At 49.6% G+C, this 18113-nt stretch overlaps 1 protein-coding gene across 2 annotated transcripts in view; it reads right to left on the reverse strand.

Moving 5' to 3' along the window:
* Positions 1–14381: 14381 nt before the first annotated feature.
* Positions 14382–18113, reverse strand: part of HTRA1 (HtrA serine peptidase 1) — a 59485-nt gene continuing 55753 nt past the window's right edge. For both annotated transcript variants that reach the window (XM_081534177.1, XM_081534166.1), the window contains exons 8-9: positions 16547–16642; positions 14382–15095 (exon numbers count right to left, since the gene is read on the reverse strand). In XM_081534177.1, coding sequence (XP_081390303.1) covers positions 14927–15095; positions 16547–16642 — 265 coding nt within the window. In that variant the 3' untranslated portion in view covers positions 14382–14926. The remainder of the gene's footprint in view (positions 15096–16546; positions 16643–18113) is intronic.

Raw genomic sequence — 18113 nt, forward strand, 5'->3', positions numbered from 1 at the left:
TGTGTTGGGGGGAGGGTAAATATCCAGGAATGGAATTGCTGGGTCATAGGGTATTTTTATTCTTGCCATTTTTTTGAGCAACCTCCATACTGCTTTCCACAGTGGCTACACCAATGTACATTCCCATCAATAGTGTATGAGGGTTCCCTTTTGTCCACATCTTCACCAACACTGAGAATCAACACACTTCTATCTTCAGCAAACGGGGGTCATTTTTGTCATTATTATTATAACCTGGCAAAAACTCTCTGATCAATTTTTTAAAATTTCATCCTCTTAAAACTCCATGAGATAGCACGCACACACACACACACACGCACGCACGCGCGCGCACACACACACACACACACACACAGAATTAAAGGTCCCCTTGGCCAAGCTCACCTAGCTAATGAGTGGCTGAGCTTGGACCAAAACCAAGGTGCCCCACCTTCCCCCATGCAGAGCCACTCCTTGGCACAGCCTAAATTCAAAAGCCTCCAAGCTGACACATGGGGTGACCAGAGGTGAGGAGGGGAAGAGAGCAGACTTCCTTTTCAGATTACTCAATTTGTCCAGCAACTGGGTGTGGCTAATGTGGCTGCTGACCCCGGCCTGACCCAGACTTCAGCACAGCTCCTGAAGCCTTGGGCTGCACGGTCCTCCTGGCCTCAGTAACTGTAAGTCAGTTACAAGGACAGGTATTTCCCATCTGGGAGCCGAGTTTCTTCTCTCTGGATCAGGTGCAGTGGTGGAACGGGGTCCCTAACAATGTCTAGGTTGAGCCTTTTAACAGAGGAGCTTCCCCTCTGCTCCTGTGTTTCACTGGTTCCAGAGTCCTACCCTATCGACTTCCCAGGTGATAGGGGCGGCTTAGGACAAAAACACAGTAAAACAGTGGACATTCAAAGACTCTAGGATAGAAGCCACAGGGAGAGGGAAAGAGTGATCAGATGTGATTGACAGCGGGTCACATGGCCATTTCCGGTTGTAGAATCAGCTTGGCTTCCAGCCTGCATGAATCAAGTCTTGCGGTTGCAAGAAATAGAAAGTGACTGGACGCAACTCACACACAAAGGGAGATTCATTATACATCTGGGGTCTCTCGTGGTCTCCAAGGTCCAGGAGGGGATGAGAGGCAGGGGCTTGGATTGCTTGGGACTCTGCTTCCCCCTTCTCTGCTCCGTCAGAGCTCTCCCACTCGCCTCTTGTTTCATTTCATCTTCCCCTCTCTCTTCTTGGACTTCCTCTGCTTATCAAGGAAACCTCTGGCTGCCAGCAGCTCTCCAATTTGAATCTGTTCCGTTAAAGTGACCCACAGCCTTAATCCTGAATCTCTTGGTTCCAACCTAAGAGGCCAACAGATCAGAAAGCAGAGCTTGACACTGCATTTGCACAGCCATTTACATAAGGTTGAGTCAACTGCCTACAATAAAGCATGGGTGTCCTCAGCAATGAACATCAGGGGACTTGGAAAGGAGGGGCGTGGAAGCCCTAACCACTCTCAGAGGTTCCAGGGCTCTGATCCCCTCACTGTGCCAGGACTCAGAAAATGGCTCTTAGAAAAGGCAGCCTGGACGCCCATTCCACTTTCCACGTGAGTTGGGTGAAGAGGTAATCCTGAGAAAAGTGGTTAATGGGGAGAGGATACTGAACAGAAAAATCAGTAGATGCTCAGTGCAAAGTTGTTAATACTTATGGCAAACAGTATCCACAGAGGGTACCCCATACTCATTTCTGGCATTTGCTGCAGTCCCAAACATTTCAACAGAAACTCAGCTCACCGGGAATCTCTCTTCTAAGACTGGAAACAGAAACACATTCAGAGGATGAGCGGAGTGGTGAAAGGGTAGGAGACTGCACCCAGGAAATCTGCATCTCCTTAAATTGTGTCTGGTTAGCCTAGCTATCAGGGCTTCCCTGATAGCTCAGTTGGTAAAGAAGCCGCCTGCAATGCAGGAGACTCCGGTTCGATTCCTGGGTTGGGAAGATCTCATTGGAGAAGGGCTAGGCTACCCACTCCAGTATTCTTGGGCTTCTCTGGAGGCTCAGATGGTAAAGAATCCGCCTGCAATGTGAGAGACCTGGGTTTGATTCCTGAGTTGGGAAGATCCCCTGGAGGAGAGCACGGCAACCCGTTCCAGTATTCTTGCCTGGAGAATCCCCATGGACAGAGGAGCCTGGCGGGCTGCAGGCCATGGTGTCACAAAGAGTCAGACACGACTGAGTGACTAAGCAAACAATCTAGGGAATGAAAGACAGAAGTAACGATGGACATAGCTGCTGCCCTTGAGTGTGCAACGTTGCTGGGGTTCACAGGGAAGTTGGATGACCTGTATGACCCCTGCAGGCGGAATTGGGGCAAAAAGGCAAAATTTACCAGATTACAGATTTTTTGACCTAATATAAAACAGAGCTGCTTTTTAAGGTTTGGAAGGAATGGACAGCCCATGGTGCTAACTTGTGAGGGAAATTGGGTTAGAGGAGTCCTAAAATTGCTTCCAATCTTTTGAGTGATACCCCCAGGGCTGACCCTGTTCACTGGGTCACAATCCCTTCTTTTATGGGGCCAACCGGAAGGGCTGCCATCCATAGCCCCTGGGGAAGATGCTGGACACAGTGTGTCCTGCAACAGGACTCATCCAGGAGGCTGGAAAACCACTCCTTGTAGGTCTTAAGGTTCTGTGGCTGAGGGCCATGGGAGGTGCCCTCACCTGTGTTGCCTCACATAGGCTCCACAGTGTACGAGAAAGGTATGAGGACTCCCACTTCACAGATCAAGACCCTGGACCTCATCACCATAAGGGTCCACCAGTCAGAAAACAGAACAGTTCATCCTGGCATATTCATATGATGGAGTACCATGATGGTAAGCTATACATACAGGTATATATCACAGCAGGATACATCTCAGAAAACAAAGCTGTATAAAAACAAAACTATAGAAAAAGACCCACTATGATATCGTGAATGAAACTTTTAAAAGCTGGCATAAAAGGGTACATAATGCCCATAGATATATATGCAATATATAAATGTATGAAAAAGTGACCCATCAAATTAATAACAATGGTTGCCTCTGGGGGTGAGGAGGCAGGAAGGATTGGGATTGGGCAAAGGTGGTCAAAGGGAAGCTCAGAGGTATTTGTACAGCATTCCCTTGGTATTTATAAAAAAGCAAATCTAGCACAATGGGAGCAATTGTTAAACCTGGTTAGATGGAAGGTGGGTGTTCCTCTACTGAGAGACAGAGATAGGAACAGACTGAGGCCCCAAGAGACTAAACAACTCTCCACGTCACCTGGGATGCAGCCTGAAATGCGTTTTCCAGGCTGTGTGCCTGGCAGCAGGTGGATTCTGACCCAGTTCTGTTCAGCTACCTCCTTTGCCTCACGCTGGCCTGGAACCATCCTGCCCGATGGTCCCGCTGTGTCCGCGCCTCCCTTCCCATTCATTGTCTGGAACCCCAGCAACCCCAACCCTTAAGAACAGGGAAGATTCCAGAGGTCAGGAGGGTAACTTGCTCAGCATCCCTGCAAAGAGTGAGTGGGTCACATCAGAGCCTGAGACAACATCAGCGACGGGAGAGGCCAGGAGGCCCAGGGAGGCGGGGGTGGGAACAGAGGAGGGCAGAAGTTGTAAATCAAATGTTCTCAGCCTGACAACTCACCACTCTGGAGATGCCTGCCTTCCATCTCAGTTCCTAGAATTTCTTTCTGGGAGGAAGAGGGCCCAGCACAGCATGGAACAGATCTGATCTCCCAGGCAGGGGTTCTCAGCTACAGGACTGGTTAGCACGCAGGTTCCCTAGCTCAGTTTAAGGGTCGGTCTGTGGGGTCTGGGATCCATAGTGGAGATCCTCAGACGGGCGTGTCCCTGTGGACAGATACACAGCAGGCAACCCCAGCTCGCAGCCCGGTGCCACGGGGGAGACTAAGTCCTGCTGATCATCAAGAATGGGAGAGATGCTTCACAGGTAAAGAGAAGTGTGACCAGAGGAGATGGACATGGCAGGCAAGGAAACCAGCTACACAAATGAAAGATCAGAGAGGTGCTCCTGGTGGTGCTCCCCTGCCCCTAGGTCTAGTAGTCCCAGGTTTCAAACTACAGGAAGCCAGGGGCAGCAGGATGCTTCCTGTTGGCTGAGACGGACACTGCAAACACCGGATAGCGTGCCAGACATTTCTCTACGGCCGCTCATTTCTTCAGCATTCTTTAGCCGTTCGTCAACTCCCCTTGCCCCGATGGAGAGGCCATGGGTGAGGTCCCTGCTGTCAGGAGGCTTGTATGTTAGGAGGAGAAACAAGCAGACAAATGCATGAGATCGGTGTGTGTGCACAGAGGAGATGGGGGCTGCTGCAGCCAGAACCCAGAAGGGAACCAGGAGAGGCAGGGGGCTCAGAGCTGCCCCCCTGGGCTTGGTGGTGCTGCCCATCATCATGGTTGGAGGAAGCTGCCCATTCCTGCCCACAAGCTGGCCGGCTGGTCCTCCCAGTCCTCCCCCCAACCAGGTCCTCTGACATCTCCCTGGACTTTCATGAGGTCAGTTCACCCTCTAGTGGACACATCTATGCCATCCTCTGAGCCACAAAGTTGAATGGGATTTTCCCTCCTCTCCCAGCCCAGTAACGAACTGTTCAGGGTTTCTGGAGTTCAGATGCCATATGCCTGCTTCACAGATAGTGGAGGTTATAAAATGAACTGGGAGGAGGGCAGGGGCCCTGTGTGAGAAGGAACCAGGTGGTCCCAGACCTAGTAGCCTGACACCCCTAAGTAGGCTCGGCAGGGCATTCAGGGAAGGAAGAGGCATGTTCGCCAGACAGGGATCCCTGGGGCGGGTGAACAATGCAAGAGGCCAAAAGGCACTGCCTGAGTGCCCAGGGAGGGGAGGCAGCTCTGGGCCTCAGAAGCCTCCTCCATCCTGCTCGGGCTCTGAGAGATCTTGTCACAAGGGCAGGTGACTGCCACAGCAGAGGGGTGTGCTCCCAGGGCATAGAGACGCACACAGACGTGGAGCACCTCACAGCACCCGCCCTGCTCCACCCAGCCCAGGGCACAGGGCCCCACACCACCCCCAGCCCCGCCTCGTTAGTCAAGAGCAGATTTTCTTCCATCAGAATGTGTGCTTCTGTCCCAGACAAAGGATGCATTGGGAAGCAAGTGACAGAGTAGGTTGCAAGGAACCTGGCTTGGAGCTACATGAGGGCCACGTGGGGGCTAGCAACCACACTCCCAGCAGGTGGGATTGGGGCTTTCATTTTATTTCAAGATGAACTCTGCAGGTTTGAGCCTGCTGGAGCATCTCCTCCTCGGGAGGCTCTAAAAGACACCCGCCTCTCACCTTCGCCCAGAACACCTGTCTTGAACCTACAGTCTGAGCCAAAGGAAGCAGAAAGGGGCGATGCTGGAGGCCGCTGTGGGTGTCTGGGTCAGACAGGTGTTTCCTTTGGCTCAAGGGCTTGATTGTGAGTTCATGTTGTTCAGGTATTTGTTTTTAAACTTTAATTAATGGGCTATTTTTGAAGGCAGTTTTAGGTTCACAGCAAAACTGAGCAGAAAGTGGAGTTCAATACAGTTTCATCGCCCTAGAAATCCTCCTGTGCTTCACCCATTCATCTCTCTCCCTTTTAACTCCCGGCAGCCACTGACTTTTTTTTTTTTACCATCTCCACAGTTTTGCCCTTCCCAAAATGCCATATGGTTGTAATCATACAGTAGGTAGCCTTTACAAATTGGTTTCTTTCACTTGGTAACAAGCATTTAAAGTTCCTCCATATCTTTTCATGGTTTCATAAGCTCATTTTTTTTTGCATCAGGTCATATTCCATCGTCTGGATGTATCACTACATCCAGATTTAACCATTCAACTACCGAAGAATACCTTGGTTGCTTCTAAGTCTTGGTGATTATGAATGAAGCTGTTAAAACCTCCAAGGGCATGCTTTTGTGTAGAACAGAATTTTTCTTTCTGGACACTTTTGTTTTCACTCTTTGTGGATTTTCAGCGTAAAGTAATTTTTACTGATGAGAAAACCGTGTGACAGACGTCTACCCCTTGTTCCACCCAAATCCACGATAGGGACTGGACTTGGGGTTCCAGACCACTAAGCCACCAGGACGGAAGGAAGCGCTGGGCACTGTGGTGGGAGCCCGTGCCCAGGTTCAAGAGGCAAAAAGCCTGATTTTGACCCTCTGCTCTGACTTGAACGTGTCATTGAACGAGGGTGGCTCTCCCTCTGAGCTTCAATTTCCTCCCCTAAAAAGAGGGCCCGCAAAGTTGACAAAGGTGTGCCATCAGAATTCCCTGGGATGGTGGCTGTTTAAGCCTTTCAGCACAGTGCAGGGCACAGGAAACAGTGCCAGACAAAAGGTCAGAGGACCGGGCGGACAGCCAAGGAGAAAAGTGGAAACTGGGGTCTCCCTGGCGGTGGCTCCCCCATTGCAGGAGTGCAGATCTGATTCCTGGTCAGGGAGCTAAGATCACATGGCTCACGGCCAAAACATCAACACATTAAAAAAAAAACAACGCAGATGCAATGTTGTAACAAATCAATAAAGACTTTAAAAATGGTCCACATTAAAAAAAATTTTTTTAAAAGAAGAAGAAACTGATTTGGCAAGCCCCTCATTCACTGCCCTGTCTTGAGAGACTCGAAACCCCCGCTCACGTTGCTCTCCTTTCATTAATACAGGAGAGAAGCTCGGACTCTTTCCTACCCACTCCCCCTTTCTCAATTTCAGTCATTAAATGTCGGTACAGTGAATTTACAAGGGGGAGGACAAGGATGATAAACCAGGAAATGGCCAAAAACACTGAGGATTCTAATGAAACCCACCACGTAAAGTAATTAGCCTCCAATTAAAATAAACTAATTAATTAAAAAACAAAGAATGTATATATATGTATAACTGAATCACTTTGTACAGCAGAAATTAACATACCATTGTAAATCAACTATATTTCGATTAAATATTTTAAGCAATGTTGAGGATTCTTGACTGTCAGGATTTTGAAGCAGTTTGAAGTCAGTGTAAGTGTTTTACTGATCTTCTCTTCTGGGGGTTTTAGGCTGTGTTCTTTATGCTCAGCATCAGGGCCAGGCCTTCGACCATGGAGCACACTGCTTACCCTGGGTATCTTGAGAGCTGATGACTCTTCAGAAGACAGCACAACAGCAAAGGCCCAGACATCTGGGAGTTGATGCCTGGACTATCTGTAAACAAATGCTAAGCAGGCATGCCCCAGGCTCTCTCTTACTGCCCACAGCGTTTATGACCTTCTCGGCGGGGGGGAGGGGGTGGGGTGGGGCGGGGTGGGGGGGGTTGTGGGCGGTGATGGCCTGTTTTGCAAAGTCATTCTCACCAAACAGCCACTCAGGTTATCACTGCTTCAGAGAAGGGTCTAATGAAAATTTTACCACACTGGAAACGTGGCTCTTCAGCTTCAAATGTCACAGGACAGCATCAGCCAAGGAACACAAGGGCCTAGTGGTTAAGAGAGGGCTTGCCCCAGACACTTGGGTTCCAACGCAGCAACTTTACCTTCCTTCTTGCTGGGTTATATTAGGCTGGTTACTTAACTGCTCTGAGCCTCACTGTCCTCATCAGAAAAATGGGGATCCTACAGTGGACGGGCTCAATAAAGGACAGAAATGGTAGGGACCTAACAGAAGCAGAAGATATTAAGAAGAGGTGGCAAGAATACACAGAAGAACCGTACAAAACAGATCTTCATGACCCAGATAATCACGATGGTGTGATCACTCACCTAGAGCCAGACATCCTGGAATGTGAAGTCAAGTGGGCCTTAGAAAGCATCACTACGAACAAAGCTAGTGGAGGTGATGGAATTCCAGTTGAGCTATTTCAAATCCTCACAGGTGATGCTGTGAAAGTGCTGCACTTGATATGCCAGCAAATTTGGAAAACTCAGCAGTGGCCACAGGACTGGAAAAGGTCAGTTTTCATTCCAATCCCAAAGAAAAGCAATGCCAAAGAATGCTCAAACTACCGCACAATTGCACTCATCTCACATGCTAGTAAAGTAATGCTCAAAATTCTCCAAGCCAGGCTTCAGCAATACGCGAACTGTGAACTTCCAGATGTTCAAGCTGGTTTTAGAAAAGGCAGAGGAACCAGAGATCAAATTGTCAACATCCACTGGATCATCGAAAAAGCAAGAGTTCCAGAAAAACATCTACTTCTGCTTTATTGACTATGCCAAAGCCTTTGACTGTGTGGATCACAATAAACTGTGGAAAATTCTGAGAGAGATGGGAATACCAGACCATCTGACCTGTCTCTTGAGAAACCTATATGCAGGTCAGGAAGCAACAGTTAGAACTGGACATGAAACAACAGACTGGATCCAAATAGGAAAAGGAGTACGTCAAGGCTGTATATTGTCACCCTGCTTATTTAACTTACATGCAGAGTACATCATGAGAAATGCTGGGCTGGAAGAAGCACAAGCTGGAATCAAGATTGCCAGGAGAAATATCAATAACCTCAGATATGCAGATGACAGCACCCTTATGGCAGAAAGTGAAGAAGAACTAAAGAGCCTCTTGATGAAAGTGAAAGAGGAGAGTGAAAAAGTTGGCTTAAAGCTCAACGTTCAGAAAACTAAGATCATGGCATCTGGTCTCATCACTTCATGGCGAATAGATGGGGAAACAGTGTCAGACTTTATTTTTGGGGGCTCCAAAATCACTGCTGATGGTGATTGCAGCCATGAAATTAAAAGAGGCTTACTCCTTGGAAGGAAGGTTATGACCAACCTAGACAGCAGCACATTGAAAAGCAGAGACATTACTCTGCCAACAAAGGTCCGTCTAGTCAAGGCTATGGTTTTTCCAGTGGTCATGTATGGATGTGAGAGTTGGATGGTGAAGAAAGCTGAGTGCTGAAGAATTGATGCTTTTGAAGTGTGGTGTTGGAGAAGACTCTTGAGAGTCCCTTGGACTGCAAGGAGATCTAATCAGCCCATCCTAAAGGAGATCAGTCCTGGGTGTTCATTGGAAGGACTGATGTTGAAGCTGATACTCCAATACTTTGGCCACCTCATGCGAAGAGTTGACTCATTGGAAAAGACCCTGATGCTGGGAAGGATTGGGGGCAGGAGGAGAAGGGGACGACAGAGGATAAGATGGTTGGATGGCATCACCGACTCGATGGACATGGGTTTGGGTAAACTCTGGGAGTTGGTGATGGACAGGGAGGCCTGGCGTGCTGTGATTCATGGGGTCGCAAAGAGTCGGACACGACTGAGCAACTGAACTGAACTGAACTGAATGGTGGTGGTGGAGGAGGGAGAGGAGATGGGGTGAAAGAGGATCAGGCAGTTCACCTACAAAGGCTCACCTGGCCCAGTGAGACACACTTAACAGAGAAATATTTCCATAGAGTGTTCCGAGCCACTTTTAATTTTTTTTTTTAACTAATAATGCATTTGTTAACGTTGTTTCATTTGATGTTTGCTGATCCTTGGTGGGCACCACATGGAGGCAATCACCTTTTAAACTTCTAAATAAAACAACTGCCTTATGGCAGGAAGGCCTCTGCTGTCTGTCGGTTCCACCCGCATTTTGATGGAAGCACAGAGGACCGCAGCCTCCGGGCGGCAGCTGGCACAGACAGCAGCCCAGCAGTCCAGCTGAGCCCCAGAAACAGGACCCAGATGGGATCTGCGGCCCAGGAAACCCAGTGTCCTGCAGACTGTGACCCTTCTGATAGGTGCTTCCAATACTCCAGCCTTATTCCATTCTAGGAACTGGCCTTGTATTTGGCAGGCAGCATGGACGGAGAAGCCTGGTGGGCTATAGTCCATGGTGTCGCAAAGAGTCGGACACGACTGAACGACTTCATTTCCTTTCTATGAGCTCTGGCTCAGTGTATCCTAAGGAGGTCAGGGGGGTTGGGAGGTCGGGGACACGTGCTCAGAAGTGTAACTAACAATGCTTGTTTCGAAACAGAGATGGGGGCTTCCTTGGTGGTCCAGGGGCTAAGACTTCAAGCTCCCAATGCAGGAGACCCAGGTTCGATCCCTAGTCAGGGAACTAGATCCCACAAGCTGCAACTAAGGGCTCACATGCCTCAATTAAAGGATTCCCTACGCTGCAATGAAGATCAAAGATCCCTCGTGCCACAACTAAGACCCGCCACAGCCAAATAAATAAATATTACAAAGAAAAAAAAGAGGGATGACTCTGCAAGCCAGCATCCTTGATGGTCCTCTCAGATCCAGCTGGCAAACGGTCACATCCCATGAGACGGTTCTCGAGACAGTTCCTCAGAACTGCGTGGGCTCCCAGCAGGAGAGCTGGGCAGTGGCCTGTGGCAATGGCCCTGGGAGAGCTGCAGGAGGCCCTGTGGAGCAGGTGAGTCGCAGCTGCCAGGCGGACAGGCACGAGGTCAGTAGGAGCTGACCCATGAGGGCAGAGCCACATGGCCGAGAGGGCAGTGTTGAGAATGGATTGCCTGCCACAGCCCAGTTGTCAGCGGCATCATCAGAGTGGCTGCAAGTGGGGCCCAGACAGCAGTTACTCTTCATTTTTTAAAAAAAATATTTATTGATTTATTTATGTCTGGCTGTGCTGGGTCTTTGTTGCTGCCCTTGGGCTTTCTCTAGTTGCAGCGAGGTGCGGCTGCTCTCTAGTCACGCGCTTCTCCTTGTGACAGGCTTCTCTTGCTGCAGAGCACGGTAGTCACATGAGCTTCAGCAGTTGGGGTGCACAGGCTTAGTTGCCCGGCACGTGGAATCTTCCCAGACCAGGGATTGAACCCGTGCCCCCTACGTTGGCAGGCGGATTCTTAACCACTGGACCACCAGGGAAGTCCTGCATTTCTTCTTGAAAATGCCTTTGCGCCAGGTCTTACAACCACTCAGCCTGAAGCTCCAGGAGGTCCCACCAACTGATGGGTGTTGGCAGGACACAGTAATAACCTACTTGCCAACCTGGTGCCATCACATCCCTGACCGCACTTATGAAAGTGAAAGTGTTAGACACTCAGTCGTGTCCTACTCTTTGCAACCCCATGGATAGCCCGCCAGTCTCCTCTGTCCATGGGATTTCCCAGGCAAGAGTACCGGAGTGGGTAGCCATTTCCTTCTCTAGGAGATCTTCTGGACCAAGAATGGAACCTGGGTGTCCTGCATTACAGGTAGATTCCTTACTGTCTGAGCCACTAGGGGGCCCCAACCTCGCTTATAACCACCTTCAGAGGGGAAGGCAGCTTTTACCATCATCTGGAACCTGCCCTGTCCACCGGCCCAGACTCCGGTCCCCTTCTGCGCAACCTCAGCAAGCCTGGCCCTGTCTTCAGTGGCACTTACCTAAAATGGGCCCAGTGCCCTTGCCTGCCAATCAAAGCACTATCTCCGAGGCTCGGGCCTGTCTGAAGTGTTGACCGGGCGGAGACGAGCAGCATGCAAGTTCTCATAAAAACATTCTGCCTTTCACCACACCCACCAGACATGGGGCACTCTTCCAATTTTCAGATGGAGACATAAAGCCAGAAAAGAGCAGGTTCCTGTCCAGAGCTGCTGGCACGACCGCCACTCAGCTGGGCCTAGAAGGTGCAGCAAAGAGAGCTCTGCACTCAGGGCCTCTCTCTCGAAGCTTCCCGCAGGGCCAGGTGGGGATTGGCCAGCGATGCAAATGTGCCCTGTGATGGGTGGCTTAAGGTTTTGCAAAAGCTGGAAGCAGAGGGCTAGAGCCTGGAGGGCTGAGATTGGGAGGTGGTGGATGGGCAGAGGGAGCTTTGCAGGAGACAGAGAAGTGGTTGTTGACGGGCCCGAAAGGGTGAGGAGGAGACAGACACAAACCGGGCAGAGGGGCTGAGCCTGCAGGTCCCCATGACCACCTTCTAGAAGTGGAGATGGATTTAAGCTAGACAGAGACAGAGGGAGCAGGAGGCTTGGTCCTAAGAAGACAAAGGTGGGCCGGGTGGCACCATACAAAAGCCATGAGCTCAGACCTCCTGGGCTTACATCAGAGCTCCCACTTATGAGCTCGGTGTCTTAAGCAAAAGGCCTAATTTCTGAACAGCCATTTCTTCACTTGTCAGAGGGGATAAATGCAGTGTCCACCTTGGGGCTGAACTGAGGACTGAACAACTAGCTAATAAATGTATGATTCTCAGCATGGCGTCTGTCACGCAGCAAGCATCCAACAGATGTCAGCTACTGTGAGTGTCAGTAAACCCCAGAACAATGGCAGGCTTGTTAATATTGTTCAGTCGCTCAGTCGTGTCCGACTCTTTGCAACCCCATGGACTGCAGCATGCCAGGCTTTCCTGTCTTTCCCTATCTTCCAGAGTTTGCTCAAACTCATGTTCATTGAGTCGGTGGTGCCATCCAATCGTCTCATCCTCTGTCACCCTCTTCTCCTCTTGCCCTCATTCTTTCCCAGCATCAGGCTGGCAGGCTAATAACAAAACAATAGCGGCTGTACTGACCTAGTGGCACATGCTATCATGGTTAACCCTCACAACTCCCGTGCAAGAGGGACATTGTTATTGTTCCCCAGTTTACAGAGAGGGAAACTGAGGCTCAAAGACAGTTCACATATATGTTGCTAGCATTTACTGAGTGATTACCTTGTGCTGTGTATAAGTTCATTTAATCCCCACAACAGCCATATGATGTAGGTACTATTACTATTTCAATTTGGGAAACAGGCACAGAGAGGTTAAGTAACTATTCAAAAGTCACACAGCCAGTAAGATCCAGACAGTAGAGTAAACCCAAGTCCATCTAACTCCAAAAGCCATGTTCTTTCAACTCAGCTCTGCCTCCCAGGTTTCAAGGCTAATTCATGTTGTAAAGACCTCCATCACAGCCCAAAGCAAGAGGAATAAACATCTATTCTAAGGAATCCTGTGAAATCTAAAAGGATGAGTATGGGGTGCAAGGATAAGCAGCCCCCAGAGGCTAGAGGGTCGCAGGGGCCAGTGGAGCCTTGTAACCAAACACAGCACGTGCCTACAGCACGCTAAGCTGTCCTCTCTGCAGCCTTGTAGGTTGCCACGTAGGCAGACAAAACTCAGACCCCACCCAGAGCCCCGTGGACCTTTGGGAGATGCTGTTGAGTATTTACAGAGGATCCAGGCCTGCTGGTCGCCAGGCCAGTTCCTTCTAGAGGAACCATCTGTGATCTCCTAAGTGGATGACAGGCCGAAGACAGATGGGCTGTGGCTGGGCTGCCTCTGACCACATGCCACCCACATGCCACCCCGCACATCCTCCCCACCTGGGACAGCCCCTCGGCCCTGCGGACCACCAGAGGAGCAGACCCACAGGCAGAACTTCCGAGTCTGAGCCCCTGGAGCTGAAGGACATTCTCTGAGTCACCACCTTTAATGAGGAGGGAGGGAACGCAAAACCCACGCCAGGAGGGAAAGCGTTTGCTGGCTCCTTCCTGACTCTACGAGGTCAGCTAAGCAGGGAGGAGAGGGGCGCTCCATGTCCCACAGAATACCAGCGGCCCAGCTGCCAAGCACCCGTACCGATGAGGGCTTGGCTCTGCTGCGCCCCCACTTCACTTGGGCCTTTGACCTGCCCTAGGCTCTCCAGTACGAATGGATCGTTGAGGTCTAGTGGTTGAGGGAGGATTAAAGCTCTCAATCTACAGAACTGAACTTCCATCCTGTCCAAGTACCCGCTCCTGACTGCTGACCCTTAGAAAGCCTTCATCCTCTGCTCCGGTTATGAACAGCCCCCTCTGTGATGTGTGCAGGCACTCAGGTCTGTGCAAATTCCCAAGCCAAAGTTTTCCTGGGTCCAGCTTCCCAAACTCCTGGAAGCTTTCATGGAGATAAAGGGGCCCACAGCTGCTTGAGGCTGTGTCTGTTCTAGGACATGTCAGGGGAACCCTGCTCCAAACCCCCTCAAGATTTAAGGTTCTATTTCAGAGCCCATGACAGCTGGAATCAACTTCAGCCTGTGCTTTCTAAAGACTCAGGACTGCTTTCAGGTCGCATCCTGGTCTCCTGAACCATCTCCCTTTCAGAAAGAGACCTGGTCTCTCAACAGAAGCTCTGGGGTTCCACTCTGTACTCACCCCTCTACCTCGGGCTGTGCCTTGCCAGGGGCACAGCAGAGGCCCAGAGACTCTTTGCTGACTGATTGCATGATATGTGGGGTTGACAGCCTCTTTTTAGTTTGAAAAGCCCCAGATGCAAGGGCAACGGACTTTAAGCCTCTTTCAGGAACCCGGAGTGACCAGGCACAGTGTTCACAGTGCTCGTGAACCCCCGGGGTGACTCTGAAATAACTGGTGAGACCTCGAGCTCAACCCTCGCAGACAACATGGTTTAAAGAGCAGGCTGTTGACGTGATAATCGATTCAAAGAGACTGTAACCAGCTGTTCCCGTGAAAGAAGGATGTCAGGACGCAAAGTATGAACAAGTATTTTAATAACTCAAACTCCAAGTCACTGTGCTCCCAGTTCTGAAGAGATTCCTAAAAGAGGCAACTGTGGCCATTCCATAAGCCAGCGCTCACCCTCCCGTTGTCTTGGCATCTCCCTCCTCTGGGTGCTGACTCGGAAGAAAGCATAAACATGCCCGGTACCATCCTGGTTCCCATGGGACCTTCCTCTTATCTATGCTTTACAGCAACAGCCTTAGCTGGACTAAGACGGTGACTCGGTTAAAGGAGAAGACAAATGCTGACTGTCCAAGCAGGGACGGTCCAAGCTGGCAAGAAAAAGCACACTGCGTACATAGGATACAGAAGGGAGAGCTTCTGCCTGCGGGTCTACAACGTTTTACATTGGTTTTTGCCTGCGAATATCAAGAAGGGTTCTGCTGGCCAGTGTTTCTGCGGAACAAGCAACATGGCAGTCAAGTCTTGGGCATCCGGTGCCACCAGACCCAGAGTCACCGAGCATCGTCCACCGGAGAGTCTCTGAGGGAAACATGGAGTCCAGCTCATGCCTCTGCCTACGGGTCAATTTCTTCAGGAATCACGGTGATCATAATGTCTTCGTTGCCCCGGCGGACAACCATGTTCAGAGTGCTTTCCTTCTTAATGACGTCGCTGACGTCGTTGGCAGAGACCACCGACTGTCCATTGATGCTGATGATGACATCATTTTCCTTGAGCCCCCCGCTGCAACACAAAGAGAAATGCAATTGCAATGTTTCCACTTCTCCTGGTGTAGCTGCCAAGATAGATGAGCAACTTTACATCCACAGAGGCACAGTTTAGGACCTGAGAGCCCAGAGCAAACAGGATGGGATGGTAGTTAACTTCTGTGAGAACGGCTTAAACCACCAATGGGTTGCATTATTGCCTTTTGAGGTTTTTAGGCCACATCAGTGATCATGTCCACTGTAGAAATGTGTGCTAGCATTTGTATGATCATATCACAGACTGACGCCAAAGGAAGTGAGGACACACCAGCGATCATGGTGGCCAGCTTGCTTGTCATGGGTATTACAACTCTGACAGCAGTATCTACAGGTATGGTTCCACTGTGAGGCACTGCTTTGCCTTATTGCTGCTGTAACCTTAACTCTTAACCGTGTGACAGCATCAAATAAGCTGTTATGCTCCTTAGTGGTCTAGGACAGGGGTCAGCAAAGTTTCTTGGTAAATAGCCAGAGAGGAAATATTTTAGTCTTTGCAGGCCAGATGGTCCCCATCACAATAACTCAACTCTGCCATGGGAGTCCAAAAGCCACTACAAACAATATATAATCTGCTGGGCATGGCCATGCCCCAGTAAGATTTTATTTACATAACACTGAAATTTGAATTTCGTGTGATTTTTAAGTGTCCTAAAATACTGTTTTTAATTAAATTATTTCAACCATTTAAAAATGCATAATCTTTCTGTAAAGCAATTATCCTTCAATAAAAAATAAATTAATTTTAAAACAAAACAAAACAAAAAATAGAAATGCAAAATCTAATCTTAACCCCAAAGCAGGCAGCAGACCAGATCTGGCCCCTGGGAAACAGTCTGCTGGCCACTCCCTGGTCTAGCACTTCTCCACGGATATTATGTCCACACAGTCTATAGGGTTGCAAAGAGTCTGACTCAATCGAGCGACTAACACTTTCACAGGTAATAAACCTGATTGTGGGTTGAGCGACTTCTTTCCATGTTACTTTGATGTCCCCTGCGCTATTTTTCTAGAGGTGTAGATAAGTAAGGCCTGACTGGAAACAGGCATAATTAAAGAAGGCCTCAGGAAGAGATGCCTCTAGCATCAGGAAGAGATGCCTCTAGCAGCCTAGGACAGGATCATTGCCTGAGGTCTCAGAGACACTGCTCCTCCAACCGTCTTTCCCCAGCCAGGTCTGTCCCGGAGATTCCTAACAAGTCCATCTGATTCCCTCCTGAAGAGGACTTCTAGCCAGAAAGCACCCTTCTGCCGACGAGCCCTGAGCTGAGCCAGGTCGGAAGCCCTGACCGGCAGGATGGACACAGATGTTGGACCATTCTGTCAAGGGTCCTCACGGTCACCTGAGGTGAAAGGAAAAGAACAGTCCCCTGCCCCCTACCTCCAGGAAACACACGATTATCAGGAAAACAGAGAAGAATTCTAACTTACGCTTCTGCAGGGGTATCAGGAATGACTTCAATGATATACGCTCCTGAAAGCACATCAGGGAAGTCTCGGTGGCGATCCTTCAACTCTTTGGCTTTGCTGCTTGGGAGAAAGAACACCTGGATTAACCTTTAATAACAACGGGGCTCCCACAGGGCTTTTCCTCCATCCCTGATTCTAATGTAAAATTCCAATGTAAAAAAATCAGGGTGTTCTTCATATTAAAGTTTCCTTTTTATTATTAGTTTTTAATGTTGACTTATAGATTTATTTGGCTGAGCCAGATCTTCATTGTGGCATGCAGGATATTTAGTTGCACCATGTGGGATCCAGTTTCCTGACCAGGGATCGAACCTGGGCCCCTTACACTGGGAGTGCAGAGTCTTAGCCACTGGACAACCAGGGGAGTCGCTCTCCAGGGATTTTGATTCTGCTATAAATTGCTCATTTCCTAGAGTCAAAGATTTACTGGATGACAGCAAGAGAAATGTTTTAGCATTATCATTTTTATTAATTAATTGAGAGTAGCTACCACTTAAGAGCCTGGCGTGTTGCAATTCATGCGGTCACAAAGAGTCAGACACACACAACAACAACCCCTTTAAAAGTCAGGACAGCGTAGTGGTTGGCCTGCTTTGGAACCCCTTCCTGACTGTGTGGTCTTGGGCAGTTGCTTAACCTCTCTGTGCCTTGCTTTTCTCACCTGTTACACAGGCACAGTGCCACGAGGTTGTCATGAGGACGACATGATCTTATCTAGGTCCAGCACCTGGTCCTCTACCCAGCACTGAGCAAGCACACGAGAAACAGTGGGTGCAACAGCTCCCCGTGGCTAGGGACCACTGCCATCACCCATTCACCCCAGCTTTGACACATACTAAAAATCGCTCGGTCCTCACCACACACCAACAAGCCTGCCCAGTTATCCTGATCCCAGAGAGGAGGAAATTGAGGCACTCAGGGCTCAAGTCATCCCAAGGTCACAAGCCAGGAAATAGTAGAGCTGGGACAAAAACCCAGGAAGCTGGACCCCTGGGCCCACATTCCTTCCCTTCCCTACATCCCCCAGGCTTCCATCTCTCAGAGTTCCAAGACAAGACCTGATGCACATTTCAGTCTTGGCAAGCCAGCTAAGAAAGGCACCACCATTTATCACACATGTCTAAACTAAGAGTCGTGTGTTCACAATTAATTAATAGCCAATTAATTACAGTAATTAAGATATTAGTATTTATATCAACAGGTTCTGCTCTTTGCCGACTTACTTCCAAGAGTTTCAACCAGGCCCTTAGGTAGCAAGACGCCTACAATCACACCAGGTTTTTTCATCAAGGTTCAAACACCAGTATGTCATGCATCTGGCAGCCACATACCACAACTTTAACCAGCTCGGGGAAAACAAGCCCATCAGTCATGCCGGCCTGCCTGGCATTCCAGGAGCCCCAGCCCACAGGCGGCAGAGCTAAGGAAAGGCAGGGCGCTCTGGGGCGCTGAGGGAGGGACTTAGGGCACTCCTGGAATGTGGGTTTCAACAGACCAGGTGGGGAAAGGAAGATGCGGAGGTGGGCGG

The sequence above is a fragment of the Giraffa tippelskirchi genome, chromosome 2 (genome assembly GCF_054371585.1).
Source record: "Giraffa tippelskirchi isolate mGirTip1 chromosome 2, T2T-mGirTip1v1.2.pri, whole genome shotgun sequence".
Classification (NCBI taxonomy): Eukaryota; Metazoa; Chordata; class Mammalia; order Artiodactyla; family Giraffidae; genus Giraffa; species Giraffa tippelskirchi.